The sequence below is a fragment of the Myotis myotis genome, unplaced genomic scaffold (genome assembly GCF_014108235.1).
Source record: "Myotis myotis isolate mMyoMyo1 unplaced genomic scaffold, mMyoMyo1.p scaffold_m19_p_21, whole genome shotgun sequence".
NCBI lineage: Eukaryota > Metazoa > Chordata > Mammalia > Chiroptera > Vespertilionidae > Myotis > Myotis myotis.
The window spans coordinates 3,552,152-3,565,650 of record NW_023416326.1 but is presented as its reverse complement, the minus strand read 5'-3'; the positions used below and the strand labels follow the sequence as shown (position 1 = coordinate 3,565,650).

General features: G+C 59.1%; 1 protein-coding gene across 1 annotated transcript; it reads right to left on the bottom strand.

Annotated features, from left to right (window-relative positions):
• Positions 1 to 12,897, bottom strand: TRIM67 (tripartite motif containing 67). The gene is made up of 10 exons (XM_036354930.1): positions 10,990 to 12,897; positions 7,960 to 8,055; positions 6,739 to 6,861; positions 4,958 to 5,068; positions 4,142 to 4,301; positions 2,634 to 2,779; positions 2,023 to 2,161; positions 1,588 to 1,891; positions 933 to 1,095; positions 1 to 638 (listed from the first exon to the last, which is right to left on the bottom strand). Exons 1-10 carry the CDS (start codon positions 12,034 to 12,036, stop codon positions 573 to 575), a joined length of 2,355 nt encoding a protein of 784 aa, XP_036210823.1. The 5' UTR covers positions 12,037 to 12,897; the 3' UTR covers positions 1 to 572.
• Between the last annotated feature and the right edge of the window lie 602 nt (positions 12,898 to 13,499).

Below are 13,499 nucleotides of genomic sequence, written 5' to 3'. Positions count from 1 at the left end.
TAAGGAAACCATTTAGAAGGCGTTGAACAGTTCAGAGCGGCTGAGGATCGCATGAATGCGTAGCGCCCTTTCCCACGGATCCTGGTTCGTCTGCAAGTGGCAGAACTCACTGAAGCTCCAGGACCCAAAAGCTCAAGACCTTCTCCTGGCAACGGGCGGGCCCTGGGGCCACGGGGCCACAGGGTCTCCTGCTCCTGCTCTCAGGGCCACAGTCACCAAGTTTGCCTTCCTCTCCGCCTCCACCCTCCTCCCCCAAAGACAAGCTCTGGGAACAGGCGGCAGGAAACCATACACCCGATCCCTTCTCACTCCCAGGAGCAAGGTCCTCTGTGAGTACTGAACCGTCCAGGGGGGACTGAGGGGAGCACACCCCCGTGTCCCCCACCCACAGCGGCCTCGGCAGGCCCAGCCTGTGACCCATCCTCCGTCCCCCAAAGCAAACACGTCTCTAAGATACTCAGGGGCCTCGGGGGGCACCGTGACGTGGTCATCCATCGGCCCGCGTGGTTGTTGATCTCAGCGAGGGGTGGCGGGCTCCTCCCAGGCGCCCTTGTGGGGCAGGAGTCGGGGGGCTAGTTGCCGGCCAGCTTGGGCCGCCCCAGGTGGGTTGGCACGTCCAGTCCTGTGTGCAGGGTGACCTGGAAAGGAACGCGGGACCGGTGAGGGGGGCAAGGGTGCCCCAGCGAGCCCTGAGCGCCCAGGGCACAGCGGCCACACGTGACCCTCTGCTGCCGGTGCCCACAGGCAGCCGCGTCTCCGCATCGCGGGGCTGTGGCCTTAGGTCACTCAGGCGCAGCCCACCCGTGTGCCCCCAGGAGCGGATCTGCGCCTCTCGCCTTGGAATGAGAACCACCCGGCCGCCCAGATGCCCCGTGGACGTCCCCCGAGCAGCAGGGGCAGCAGCCCATGGCCCCGGGGGGCGGGCGAGGTACCTGCACGTTGCGGTTGAGGCTGAGGGCCGGCATGAAGACCCCGTCCACGTGGCTGAAGGCTGTGGGGCCCTGCTGCTGGCCGTTGATGAAGAAGGTCAGGGTGTGCTGGGTCAGGTCCAGCAGCACGCCCACGGTGGCCCCCTTGCACACGCCGCCTTCCGTCCTGCGGAGAGAAGCCCCCATGGGGCTGTCACCACACCCAGCCCGGGATGTCGCGGTGGCTCAGGGACAACCGCCTAAATATAAAGGGTGTCCCAAAATTCACGCAAGAAGTAACTTTGATAGAAAACCCAGGTTTATAATTAAAAATTGTACATTTTTTATTGATTCATAAAGCATACAGTACAGGGTTATGTATGGAATAGCACACCGGGTCAATGGCCTCCACGGCTTTGCTGGCACATCCGCAAAGCTGTGGTCTTCATTGGTCTTCATTGTCCCTGCTCCTGGGCCATCATTCGTACTTGGTGATGCTTATCAAGTGGAAGGGATTGAAATCAAAGGGCCACAGGTATTAGAATCTGATTCAATGAACCAAGTAAAATTAGGCTTTTGGTTTTTTGTTGTTGTTGTTATTGCTCACGCAAAATTCAAATCTTGCGTGAATTTTGGGACACCCTTTCTCTACGCTGGCTGGGCCAAGGGCAAAGCGCACCTGTTGGTGTGGGAGTTGCAGTGCATGAACCAGCTGCGGTTGTTGTCCACGTACATGGCCCAGGCCTTGTCGTCCTTGCCCAGCATCATGTCCTTGACCACGCTGGCCCGGGCCACCCCGAAGGCGGGGTCCGGGTGGTTGTCGTACCGGTCCACGTGCAGCTCCCAGTAGTGCACGCCCTTGGAGAAGGCCGCCGTGCCCAGCACCACCCGGTCGTCGTAGCTGCTGCAGGTGGCCGTCTGGTTGTCGTTGGACAAAATGATGTCCCGGTGCCCAGAGTTGGGGTCAAAGGTGAACCAGGCCACTGGAAAGGAAGGAGGCGGGAGGAGCCGGTCAGCGGGGGTGGGGTGGGGTGGGGGAGTTGCTAGCAGGTTCTCACCCAGGCTCGGAGACAGAGCCCGCACCTGTCTCTCCCCCGGGGACCCCCGTGCTCACCGTCCGACGTCTGCAGGACCACGGTCTTGCTGTAAGGCCCGACGCCGGAGGAGCTGAAGGCCTTGACCCTGGCGTTGTAGGTGCTGTTGAAATGGAGGCCGTCGATGGTGCACAGGGTCTCCTTGCCCACGTACACCTCCTGAAAGAGAGCCGGGGACACGGCCATCACCTGTTACCTGGAGGGTTTCTCTCGGCGGCATGTTGACATTGAAAGTGTCAGAGTGATGCCCGGCTGGTGTGGCTCAGTGGTTGAGCATCAACCTATGAACCAGGAGGTCACAGTTCGATTCCTGGTCAGGGCACATGCCCGGGTTGTGGGCTCGATCCCCAGTGGGGAACGTGCAGGAGGCAGCCGATCCATGATTCTCTCTCATCATTAATGTTTCTCTCTCTCCCTCTCCTTTACTCTCTGAAATCAGTAAAAATAGATATATTAAAAACCTTATTCCTGCCTCAGGGCCTTTGCACCTCATCACTCTGTCCTTGGAGCCAATACCCTCTCTGGTGGCATCAGAGCAACAGGCGGCCTCTCAGGCTGGCCCAGAGGTTGGGGCAGTGAGAGCCACTCCCAGCCTGGACCTTCGGGCCCCCCAGACCTGCACGGGGCTCACCCGGAACTGCCCCCCGTCGCCGTCGTCCAGCTCCAGAATGTAGCCGTCCACGGGGCTGTGGGTGAAGGGCGGCAGCCTCCAGGCCAGCGTGACGCTGTTGTTGCGGGTGCAGCACTTCTCCAGCTGCAGCAGGGGGCCGGGCGGCACTGCGGCAGGGACAGGGACACCAGGGTTAGAGCATGACCCCCCCCTCAGGGCACCGGGCCTCTATGGCCCCCTCCTCATCCCAGGGCCCGACCTCCTCCCCTTCCCTATCCGGGCCAGGCCCCCAGGAGGAAACCTGGCTGAATTCCTCCCCAGCCACCCTGCAGCCACTCCCAGCCTGTCCTGTGCACCCCTCGCCCCGGGGTCTAGACTCCAGGTGGGCAGGTGAGGGCAGGCATAGGGTGTCCAGGCACCTCTGGGGCCACAGAAGGTGCCTCCCCCACCCACCCACCCACTGACAACCACTGGTTTCCACTGTTAAACTGGAGGATCTGTGGGAATTCCAGCAGAGCCTCCGTCCACGTGCCTCCAGGCCCATAGGGACCCTGGGGGCCAGCGCACAGCTTACACCTGGGGCTGGGATAGTGCTGGGGGTACGGGGGTGGGGATGGGGCTGTAAAATGCAGACATTTAAGCCTTGTGCTGGGAGCATATTTTATTTTATTTTACTTTATTTTATAAGAGAAAGTTTATTCAGAGAGTCACAGAGGTGGAAGAAGTGAGCCAGGAAACAAGGCCAGGAAACAAGTCACAGAGGCAGAAGAGGGGCCCCTGGAGCTTAGGAGGGAGGAAGGCAAAGGTCAGGGCCTGGGGGAGGACAGGAGGACGGGACAGTGTCTCTGATGAACAAGGATGCTCTCTTACTAGTGGGACAGCTTGGGTTCAGGCCAGGGGGCCACCTGCCCAGGGCCACCCAGCCAGTGGGTGGCTGAGCTGGGGCTTGAGCTTAGTCTGTGACTCGGGCGTCCCTCCCCTCCCGCTCCACCTCCCTCCCAGTATCATGACCTTGTAGTGCAGGGGTGGGGAACCGTTTTTCTGCCAAGGGCCACTTCCATATTTATAACATCATTTGCAGGCCATGCAAAATTATCCATTTAAAAATTAGCCTGCTACGCCCGCCCAGCATGGCTCAGTGGTTGAGCGTTGACCTATGAACCAGGAGGTCACGGTTCGATTCCCGGTCAGGGCTCATGCCCAGGGTTGCAGCCTCCATCCCCGGTGTGGGGCGTGCAGGAGGCAGCCGATCCATGATTCTTTTTCATCATGGATATTTCTATCTCCCTCTCCCACTCCCTTCCTCGCTGAAATAAATTTTAAAAAATATGTTTAAAGAAAATTAGCCTGCTATATTTGGTCAAGCATTTAGTGAACTCACCCCTCATGCCTTGGCAGGGCCAGACCAAAGGATTTCTCGGGCCTTCTATGGCCCGCGGGCCGGACATTCCCCACCCCTGTAAGCTGCCCCTCAGAGGGGCCACCTGTTCTGAAAGCAGCCCTGCCTGAACTGGCCAGTCCCGGCTCACCCCTACATTTCATCTGGATGAAGTCCAGCTGGTGGATGGCCTGCAGCAGCGGCTCACTGTCCAGGGTCAGGTCAAACTCCGCGGACACCTTGGGCTCCAGGGCGCCTTTGACCCACTGCTCCTGAGACACCTGGACTCGCTTGATCAGGGCGTCCGAGATCTTAAAGGGAGCGTGGAGGTCAGGGTTTGGATTTGCAGAGGAAAAATCATACAGCGAGTGATGAGGGAGGCGGGGGGGGCCTTGTCCCTGTGCCCAGGGGCAGGACGGGGCTGCCCTTGGCTAGTGTGAAGCCGTGGACCAGAGGAAATGAACCCTACCAGTGCGACAGGCGGAACATGCAAACGCACTGTATGGTTTAAATCCTATCTTAAGCTCGGCTGGTGTGGCTCAGTGGTTGAGCCTCGACCTATGAACCAAGAGGTCCAGGTTTGATTCCCGGTCAGGGCACATGCCCGTTTTGTATGCTCCATCCCCAGTGGGGGGGGGGGGGGGCGTGCAGGAGGCAGCCGATCAGTGATTCCCTCTCATCATGGATGTTTCTCTCTCTCTCTCTCTCACTCCCTCTCCCTTCCTCTCTGAAATCAATACAAATAAATAATAAAGATAAAAAAAGAGTCCTGGAGGCAGCACACGGGGCTCAGAGGCGGCCGGGGAGAGTGGACTTGCGACCGGCAGGACTCGGGTCTTCTGGAACCCTTGAGCAAAGGACTACTCACCTCCAGGCCTTGGGAAGGGGTCTTCCTAGCGGAGTTTGGGGAGTGGGGTGGGGCTGGGGGAAGGGAGCGAGCCCGCCTGGGCCCTGGGAGCGGGCTCACCTGGAGGAAGCCAGCGGGGTCGTTCTCCTTGATCACCTCCAGGCAGTACTCCATCAGCCCCGTGGACTGGCGCAGCTTCAGCGTGCAGTGGTTGATCTGGTCCCAGACCATCTGCGGGGAAAGAGTCCCCAGTCACCCTCTCATCATCCGAGGAGAGAGTCACAGAGAAGGTTCTGGAAGAGGTGGCACTGGCCCGGCCCGCCGCGAACCCTCTCTTCTCGCCGTCCTGCTCCTGAGCACCACATCCCTCGTTACTGGGGGATAAAATGGGGATCCATTCCCAACAGGTGGGGCCACAGCCCCCAACAGAGCAAACGTCCTGAACTCTGGGTAGACGAGCAGAGAAAGTGCGGAATCTGAACCTCCCCCCGGCTGGTCTCCCTTCTCACTGGCCTCGGGGGACTCGATGGTTCACCAGCCACGGACCATCCCCAGAGCTCACTCCTCCTTCCCTGGAAAGTAGTGTTTCCTGCCCTGGCCGGTCTGGCTCAGCGGTTGGAACACCAGCCCTCAGACGGAAGGGTTCCGGGCTTGATTCTGGTGAAGGGCATGTACCTGGGTTGCAGGTTCCATCCCAGATCCCGGTTGGGGGCATGTGGGAGGCAACCAACCGATGAGACTCTTGCACATCGATGTTTCTCTCTCTGTCTCTCCCTCTCCCTTCCACTCTCTCTGAAAATCAATGGAAAAATGCCCTCAGGTGAGGATTAACCAAAAAAAGAAAGAAAAGAAAAGAAAAGAAAAGAAGAGAAAAGAAAAGAAAAGAAAAGAAAAGAAAAGAAAAGAAAAGAAAAGAAAAGAAAAGAAAAGAAAAAGAAAAAAGAGGAAAGGAAGTAATATTTTCCGATTCGGTTGGCAAATGTCTATAAAACAGACCGAGCCTTGGGACTATGAAGCCGTCCTTCGTCAATGCCGCGTGCTCACAGGTGCTGCCCAGCCCAGGAGCCCAGCACCATGCGAGGGGAACCTCCCCTCCCCTTGCTGGCTGGGGTCCTGTCATGGCTGCTGATTACTGAGTGTGGGACCCAGCAGACACGGCCTAAGAAGGGCAGAGCTGGGACCTGAGCGAGCTCGGCCTCGTCACCGTCAGTGGCCACTGCTGCGCTGCGAGGCGAGAGCAGGAGTCCTGGAGGCAGCACACGGGGCTCAGAGGCGGCCGGGGAGAGTGGACTTGCGACCGGCAGGACTCGGGGCGTCCGGTGCTGGCTTTGGAGGGACCACATGCGTGTCGACTGGCTTCAGGGACAGTCACGTGAGTACGTGGGCCCAGGGGCAGCTTGCTCATCCCTTTCTTGTTTCACTCACTCGCTTATTCATCCGTTCACTCATTCATTCACTCACTCATTCCTTCAGTTATTCCTTCATTAATTCACTCACTCATTCATTCATCCACTCACTCATTCCTTCCTTCACTCATTCACTCATTCATTCCTTCAATTATTCCTTCATTAATTCACTCACTCATTCATTTATTCACTCACTCATTCCTTCCTTCACTCATTCATTCCTTCAATTACTCCTTCATTAATTCACTCACTCATTCATTCATCCACTCACTCATTCCTTCCTTCACTCATTCATTCCTTCAATTATTCCTTCATTAATTCACTCACTCATTAATTCACTCACTCACTCATTCCTTCCTTCACTCATTCATTCATTCATTCATCGGTTCACTCACTCACTAATATGGACTCAGTGCTCCACCCGTGCTGGGTGCAGAGGCTGCAACGAGGACGGGCAGGGAGGGGCGTGGGCACCCTGGTCTCCCGGGGACCTACCTTCAGCTTGTGCTCCCTCTCTTTCGTGACCTTGGTGAGCAGCTTGGCCTTCTGCCGAGTCAGAGCCTCGACCAGTGCGTCACACTGAGCAACCAGGCAGGCTTCATAGTCCAGCCCGTTCTCCTGGGGGAGCAGAGAGGGTTAGGGGAGGCATGCTGAGGTCTGACGGCTCCCAGACGCAGGACGGAGGTCAGAGACACGCGTCCTGGAGTTACCGAGACACGATGAAACTGGAAACCGAGTAGATATGAACTGGGGGAGAGGAGCCATGCATCGCGGCACATCTCTCTGGCGGGATAGTCCTTAGTCATTCAAACCTTGTTCAGAGTTTTTATTGTCACAGGAATCCTCATGGGGGCGGGGGAACAGGCTGCAAGTTGCGTTTTGCATAATCCCGTCCTATTGCATGTGTACATGTGTCCCAAGCAGCCATCTTCAACTTAGTCCCTCAGTCCCTTTCCTCCATCCTGACACTGCTGCTCTCCAGGGTCACCACGTGTATGTTCCTCCACGTGCACATTCACACGGAGCACACGCGTGTGCACTCTCCCTCACACTCCGAGCTCCTGAGGCCAGACACGGTACCTGAGGGGTCTGCATCTGGCTCAGGATGTGACATAGCAAGAGTGCTACAAATACACTTGCTTAGGCCTGGCCAGTGTTGCTCAGTGGTTGAGCATCGATCTATGAACCAGGAGGTCCACGGTTCGATTCCCGGTCAGGGCACATGCCTGGGTTGCAGGCTCCATCCCCAGTGTGGGGCATGCAGGAGGGGGCCGATCCATGATTCTCTCTCATCATTAATGTTTCTATCTCTCTCCCCCTCTCCCTTCCTCTCTGAAATCAATAAAAATATTTTTTAAATCTACACTTATTTAGTAAATAACACGTTTACATTTGGATGCATTGATGACATGGGTACCCAACACCCTGGACAGGCTGACACCCCGTAGGATGCCGTGGCCATACAGGGGGTGCACAACTTCTCTCCAGCTCTTCCTATGATCCTCTGTCACTGAGCTGATGTGAAATCTCCTGTATCAAGTCCCGCGTGAGCATGGGTGGACCGAGTGCGGTGTCTGCCGTGTCTGAGGCTGCAGGACAAGCCAGCCTCCTCGCGCTCATCCCTGAACGCGTGCTCGCCACATGCGGTCCTCTCCTCTGGACGCCTCTCCTGAGCTTGCTGCACCCCCCGCGCTCCCGGCGCTGCGGCCGGCTCACCTGGATCTGCTGCAGAATGTTCTTCAGCTGCACCAGGAACTCCTTCGCCTCCTTCGCCTTGTCGGAAACGCCATTCAAGGCCTGGGACAGCTGGGCCTACACCGGAGTCACAGGTTGAAGAGGAGGAGGAGGGGTTATTAGAGGCACACAGTTTGCACTTCATTGTGAAGACTTGTGTGTAGCCCGGCCGGTGTGGCTCAGTGGTTGAGTGTGGACCTATGAACCAGGAGGTCACGGTTCGAGTCCTGGTCAGGGCCCATGCCCAGGTTGCGGGCTCCATCCCCAATGTGGGGCGTGCAAGAGGCAGCCGATCCATGATTCTCTCATCACTGATGTTTCTATCTCTCTCTCCCTCTCCCTTCCTCTCTGACATCAATGCAAATATATTTAAAATAAAGAAGTTATCAGCACACGTGTTTCTGCAGGAAACCAGGTCACTGAGGTTAAATAAGCATTTTATGCACCCTGTGCTTTCCCGCAGGTAGAGTGGTTTTTAAGTGTAAGAACTTGAAAAATAATAACACACATTGGGCCGAAACCGGTTTGGCTCAGTGGATAGAGCGTCGGCCTGCGGACTGAAAGGTCCCAGGTTCCATTCCGGTCAAGGGCATGTACCTGGGCTGCGGGCACATCCCCAGTGGGAGATGTGCAGGAGGCAGCTGATCAATGTTTCTCTCTCATCGATGTTTCTAACTCTCTATCTCTCTCCCTTCCTCTCTGTAAAAAATCAATAAAATATATTTTTTTAAAAAATAACACACATTGGTTACTGTGGGGCAGGTACTGTGCTAGAGGCTAACCACACAGAATCACACTTACTCCTTACAACAATGGTGGGAATTAGGTGTTATTATCCAGCGGGCTTTAAGCTGTGCCTAAAGCTTACAGAATTACAGGCGCTGAGACTGGGAGGTAGGTCTATGTAACTATACAGCCGGGCGTCTCAGCAGAAACACTATGGACATTTGGGGCTGCGTCATTGTTTGGGGGAGGTGTCCTGTGCACTATAGGAAGAGTGGCCTGGCTGGAGTGGCTCCGTGGTTGAGTGTTGACCTATGAACCGGGAGGTCGCGGTTCAATTCCCGGTCAGGGCACAAGCCCGGGTTGTGGGCTCCATCTCCAGGAATCTAGTGGACAGAGGCCAGGGAGGGGGCTAATATTTTTTAAAAAATATATTTTCATAGATTTCAGAGAGGAAAAGAGAGGGAGAGAAAGATAGAAGCATCGCCCTAACCGGTTTGGCTCAGCGGATAGAGCATCGGCCTGCGGACTCAAGGGTCCCAGGTTCGATTCCGGTCAAGGGCATGTACCTGGGTTGCGGGCACATCCCCTGTAGGGGGCATGCAAGAGGCAGCTGATCAATGTTTCTCTCTCATTGATGTTTCTAACTCTCTATCCCTCTCCCCTCCTCTCTGTAAAAAAATCAATAAAATATATTTAAAAAAAGAAAGATAGAAGCATCAATGATGAGAGAGAATCATCAATCGGCTGCCTCCTGCACGCATCCCTCACTGGGGATCGAGCCTGCAAACGAGGCATATGCCCTCGACTGGAATTGAACCTGCGACCCTTCAGTCCGCAGGCTGATGCTTCATTCACTGAGCCAAACTGGCTAGGGTGCTAATCTTTTAAAAATATATATTTTTAAATTGATTTCAGGGAGGAAGGGAGAGGAATAGAGAGATGGAAACATCAAGGATGAGAGAGAATCATCGATCGGCTGCCACCTGTCTTTTTAAGGTGTGAAACATTTACTGGAGAGAGGACGCTGAATAATAGGTGTCCACATTTGCAGCTGCTGTCGGGGACTCTAACTCTGCCAGGCCTGACTCACTGACCTCGGGGGCCTGAGAGTCCAGTTACTCAGCTGAGCCTTTGGATGAGCCATGAAGATGCATGTTCCTTCCAAGAACTGACCCTGCACTTGCCTTGGGGCCATAATCAAGCGCCTGACCTGATTGGCAGCCACCAGGGAGCTCCAGCCAATAGCCTAAGAGGCTGTTCCATTCCCACTGGGAGGTGGCATCCCAGGCAGGTGCTGGGGAGGGAGGCTGGGGCAACCTGCAGATGCCAGTGGGCCTCGCTGTCTTACTCAGAGCCTGCTCTGTGCTTACTCAGAGCCTGCTCTGTGACGGCACCACGCTCCCCGGGGGAAAAGGACGCAGCCTTCTTCAAACACGGTGCCTGAGGGTGGAAAGTGCTGGAGACTAGCTGACAGAGGAGGGAAATTTCTGCTCTGGAAGCCGGTGGGAGTTTGGCTCTGGAGGGAATAGTGTGTCCCTTCACCGAGGGCTGGGATCAAATCCTTCCTGCCTTCAGAGACCGTTAACCAAGTGCAAGACTTGGGACATTTTCTCGAGCGCAAGTGGTAACACTTGAACTTAAAAACAAACTTTATAGAGGGGGGAAGGGGCGCTGGACGCTAGGGCCACCGAGGTAACTCATTTGCCCTCGCCAGTTGGGGTCTGTGGTTAGAGTGTGGGCCTGCGGACTGAAGGGTCCCGGGTTCGATTCCAGTCAAGGGCTCGCGCCCGGGTTGTGGGCTGGATACCCAGTGAGGGGTGTGCAGGAGGCAGCCGGTCCATGATGCTCATCATGGATGTTTGTATCTCTCTTTCCCTCTCCCTTCCTTTCTGAAATCAATAAAAATACATGTTTTTTAAACGGTAACTTATTAGTCAATTTAAGGCGTGAAAAAAGCACGCTTCTGCATTCTGGGTGCCCTTTATGTAGAATCATCTTTCCTACTACGTCATCTTTCCATGCCCTTCCCATCTCCAACACCCAGCTCAGAGCATCTGGAGTTCATTGAAGTGTTTGTCCAATGACAGATGAGAGAACGAGGGAATGAATGAATGAATGAATGAATGAGGTTGGTCCTGAGTGAATGAATGAATAAATGAGGTCGGTCCCGCGTGAATGAATAAATGAGGTCAGTCCGCTTGACCCTCTGACCAGCCCTTGCCAGTTCTCCAGGAGAGAGGCCACGCACCCCCTCCGGCCCCCCCGGCCCCGCGGGCCCTCACCCACCTTGTGCTGCTTCCACATGGCGCCCAGCGGCTTCACCTCGTGCTGGCTGTGCCGGCCCTCCTCCAGGCACAGGTAGCACACGGGGGTGCGGCAGCCCGCGCAGTACATGCTGTAGTTCTCCAGCTCGTGCTCCGGGCACGTGGGGAACTTGCGGGCCGCGCCGCCCCCGGTCGCTCCGGCTCCGGACGAGGCGCCTCCCGGACTCCTGCAGCCGCCGCCCGAGCTGGGGGCGCCCGGGGCCGCGCCCGGGGCCGGGGACGCCGAAGAAGCGGCCTCGGCGGGCGGCGGCGGCGGCGGCTGCACCAGGCGGTGCTTGGCGAAGGGCCCCCGGGACGGGTGGCACTTGAGCTGGCAGGCGGCGCAGTAGAGCACGTCGCACTGCTCGCAGAGCGCGGCGGCCGGTGCCGGCGGGGTGCGGTCGCACAGCTGGCAGGTGGCCAGGGCCGGGGCCGCCGCCGCCTGCGCCCCGCGGGCCTGCTGGTGCCGCTGCACGATGGCCTCCAGCAGCCGGTTGCGCCGGAAGCCGCGCAGGCCGCGGTGGTCCAGGGAGGCGCTGCGGTGGCACTGCGGGCAGGTGATGGCGCTGGAGGACGAGGCCAGCGAGGAGCAGGCGGCGCCCCGCGCGGCGGCGGCCGAGGAGCCGGGCGGCGCGGGCACCATGGGCAGCACTCGCACCCCGTTGGGCGACTTGAGGCTCGGGGTGTACGAGCCGTACCCGCTGTCCGTCTCGCTGTACAGGCTCAGCTTGTCCGTGTGGTCCCCGCCGCCGCTGCCACCCCCCGGGCCGCTGGCTGCGCCTCCGCTGCCGCCACCGCCGCAGGCCGGGCCGGGCGCGGCCTCAGGGTCCGGGGAAGGCGAGGCGGCGGCGCCGGCGGGCAGCCCGGAGCCCCGCGAGTGCAGGAGCGGCTGCGGCAGGTGCTGCTCTCCGTCCGGGGTCTGCACCGCGATGGTGCGAGCGCAGGGCAGGCAGACGTTGTGGGAACAGGGCAAGATAATGGGCTCCCGGAACAGGGAGCCGCACACGGGGCACTTCAGCTCCTCCTCCATCGCGGCTCGGGCGGCACGCGCGGCTCGGGTCCCGGGTGGATGGCCCCAGCTCGGGAGACGGGCGCAGGGGGGCGCGAACGCGGTCAGCACCGGGTAGACTGGAGGCGGGGGCACCACACGGGCATGTCTGCCGCGCAGCTCGGGGCACGCCCCTCTCTGTCCCGAGGCCGCCGCCCTACGACGACGGGGAGCAGGAGAAGGGAAGGGTCCTCACCTCCAGCCCGCGAGGCTCCGGCCCCAGCGGCCTCCGCCTGCGGCCCGAGTCCGGAGCGCGCCGCCCGCTGCCCTCGCGGGGGCCTGCGAGGCTCGAGGTGATGAATCAGCACCGGCGCCGCCAGCGGCCGCAGCGCGCGCGTCCTCTCCACATCAGGACCCGCGCCCGGCTGCCGCTCCCTGCCTCGCCTGCTCCAAGCCCTCCGCTCCAGTGGGCGGCTGCCCAGGGCCCCCCCTTTGGCCGCTGCCCCGCCCCCAAAAGGGGCGATCCGTAGGGGAGAAGGCGGGAGAGCAGGCCGCTTGACAGCGGGGCTGGGTTCAGCACCATCAGTCGGCGGACAGCGCCCGGGAGCCTCTAGTGGAGCCCGAGTTCAAGGCGCACACGAAGAGGGGCCGCCACCTGCCGGGTCGCGATGCCAGTGACTACCCCAGCGGGGCCTCGCCGGCCCGGAGACCCCCGTGCGCCTCCCTTCTTGGCGGCCGCCGGTGCGGCCAAATGCGCCCTGGGCGCTCTTCCTGCGGCCGGGATGGACCCGCTCCTCTGGTTCTCCAAGGCTGCTCCTGCGGCGCCTCTGACCTTGGCCGCGCGCTGCGCAGCCGGTAGGCGGAGGGCGAGCACGGGGCTGGCTCGGGGATCCCCTCCCCGCCTCCCTCCGCCGCCGCAGCCTCCTCCCCGAGCGGCGCGCCGAGGAGTTGTAATTTCCAGGGCAGAGAGGGGTGGCGGGGAGGGGAGGAGGGGGGAGGCGTCAGCTCAGCGAATAAGGACTCAGCGCCTCTGGCAGCCACGGAAGTGAAGGGGCAATTTTAAGGGTTTCGCGGCGGGGATCATTGTTAATAAGAATCTAGGACTGGGATGGAGAGCGCATCTTGCAGCCGTGCAACGCCCCGCCCCGCCCCGCCCCGCCTCGCCCCTGCCACCGTCTGCCCTGCCCACTCCCGCTCCCCCACCCGCCCCCATCAAAAGGGGAGTCGCGGGGACCGAAGAGGCCAGTTGTTTACAAAGGGGGAGGGAGAGCGGGGTTTGACCGTCGCTTCCTGCATCTGGGATGGAGCAGAGAGACGCGCGTCCCAAGATGTCGGACACCAAGTCAAGGGGCGAGGTATTGTCTGATGAATCGAACCGCAAGCCATTTTGGCTCTCCGTGTCCATCCAGCCACCGATGTCAGTCCTCCGGGCGGCCTGAGCGAGGACACCGGATGGGATTCGTAACATTCGACTTCCCTGCGGAGCGCGACCGCGCGCGCCACGT

Coding starts and splice junctions, on each gene's coding strand:
- TRIM67 (XM_036354930.1), bottom strand. CDS start 12,036: ATGGAGGAGGAGCTGAAGTGCCCCGTGTGCGGCTCCCTGTTCCGGGAG. Junction 8,056..10,989: donor CCATGTGGAAGCAGCACAAG/GTGGGTGAGGGC, acceptor ACTCCGGTGTAG/GCCCAGCTGTCCCAGGCCTT. Junction 639..932: donor GCCTCAACCGCAACGTGCAG/GTACCTCGCCCG, acceptor GTTCCTTTCCAG/GTCACCCTGCACACAGGACT.